Here is an 873-nt window from a genome sequence, read left to right on the forward strand (position 1 = left end):
AGTTACCCGTTGACTAAATGAGCAGCTGATTAGTTTAAAGGATACAGTTCTCGTCTCCTTTCTTGTTCTTCGGTGGTCCGGGCATGTTGAGCAGGACCAGGTCTGAATTACAGGATTTCTTGACGACCACCTCATTGAGCTTCACAGCCGTGTGCATCCTCCGCACGTTGGACTGGTTGCTAGGTGGAAAACCAGAGAGGCGTTAAAATAACAGCAGTGTCTCGCAAAGTCACAGCAGACACATGCAGCACTGACACGCATGCAAACTGAACTGCTGAGCATGCATCATCATGCACATGCAAACAAAAAGTGAGAAAGTAAAGTGACTTACAGATTCTCCCACTCACTTGAGGAAGAGAGCAAAAAAACAAAAAACATATTTAACATTAATGCAAAAATAGTTTGAGTTTAATCGTCACGTATCTTTACGTCGTTTTACAGGTGAGCTGGATCTACGTACGGTTTCATGTTAAACATGTCTTTAACTGCCATGGCCTCTCTCTGTCTGTTCCTCTCGTTGATCAGTTTGTCTTTGGTCCAGGTCATGTGGACGCGATCTGGCGTGGCTTTGTCGTTCATTGTGGAGTGAGAGGCCGTGTTGCGGTCGTGGATCAGCTGGGCCTGACAAAGGACAGGTGAGAGGACACAGAGACAGTTTGGTCGTATCGTTCATCCTGATTCTCTTCTCATGATCAAAGCACTGAGTCTCTCAAGATGAAGCTCAAGTTTTCACATGTTAACATGTCATTCAGGCAACAAACGCTATGTGTAAAAATACAATATCATTTTTGGATGTCGTGAGAGCCGTCAGGTGAGAGGCAGGCTGGTGATGAAAGTGAATGCAGGTTTGAAATGAAAACAGAAACACACACA

General features: G+C 44.8%; 1 protein-coding gene across 1 annotated transcript; it reads right to left on the bottom strand.

Annotated features, from left to right (window-relative positions):
• Positions 1–45: 45 nt before the first annotated feature.
• LOC111240199 (solute carrier family 12 member 5-like) lies at positions 46–621 on the bottom strand (the record flags this gene model as incomplete). The annotated part of the gene is made up of 3 exons (XM_022770169.1): positions 46–179; positions 332–346; positions 461–621. Coding segments are annotated over 3 exons (310 nt in total), but the record flags the coding sequence as incomplete, so codon positions are not given.
• Positions 622–873: the final 252 nt, after the last annotated feature.

This window comes from Seriola dumerili, unplaced genomic scaffold (assembly GCF_002260705.1).
Source record: "Seriola dumerili isolate Sdu_G_001 unplaced genomic scaffold, Sdu_1.0 BDQW01021492.1, whole genome shotgun sequence".
Lineage (NCBI taxonomy): Eukaryota > Metazoa > Chordata > Actinopteri > Carangiformes > Carangidae > Seriola > Seriola dumerili.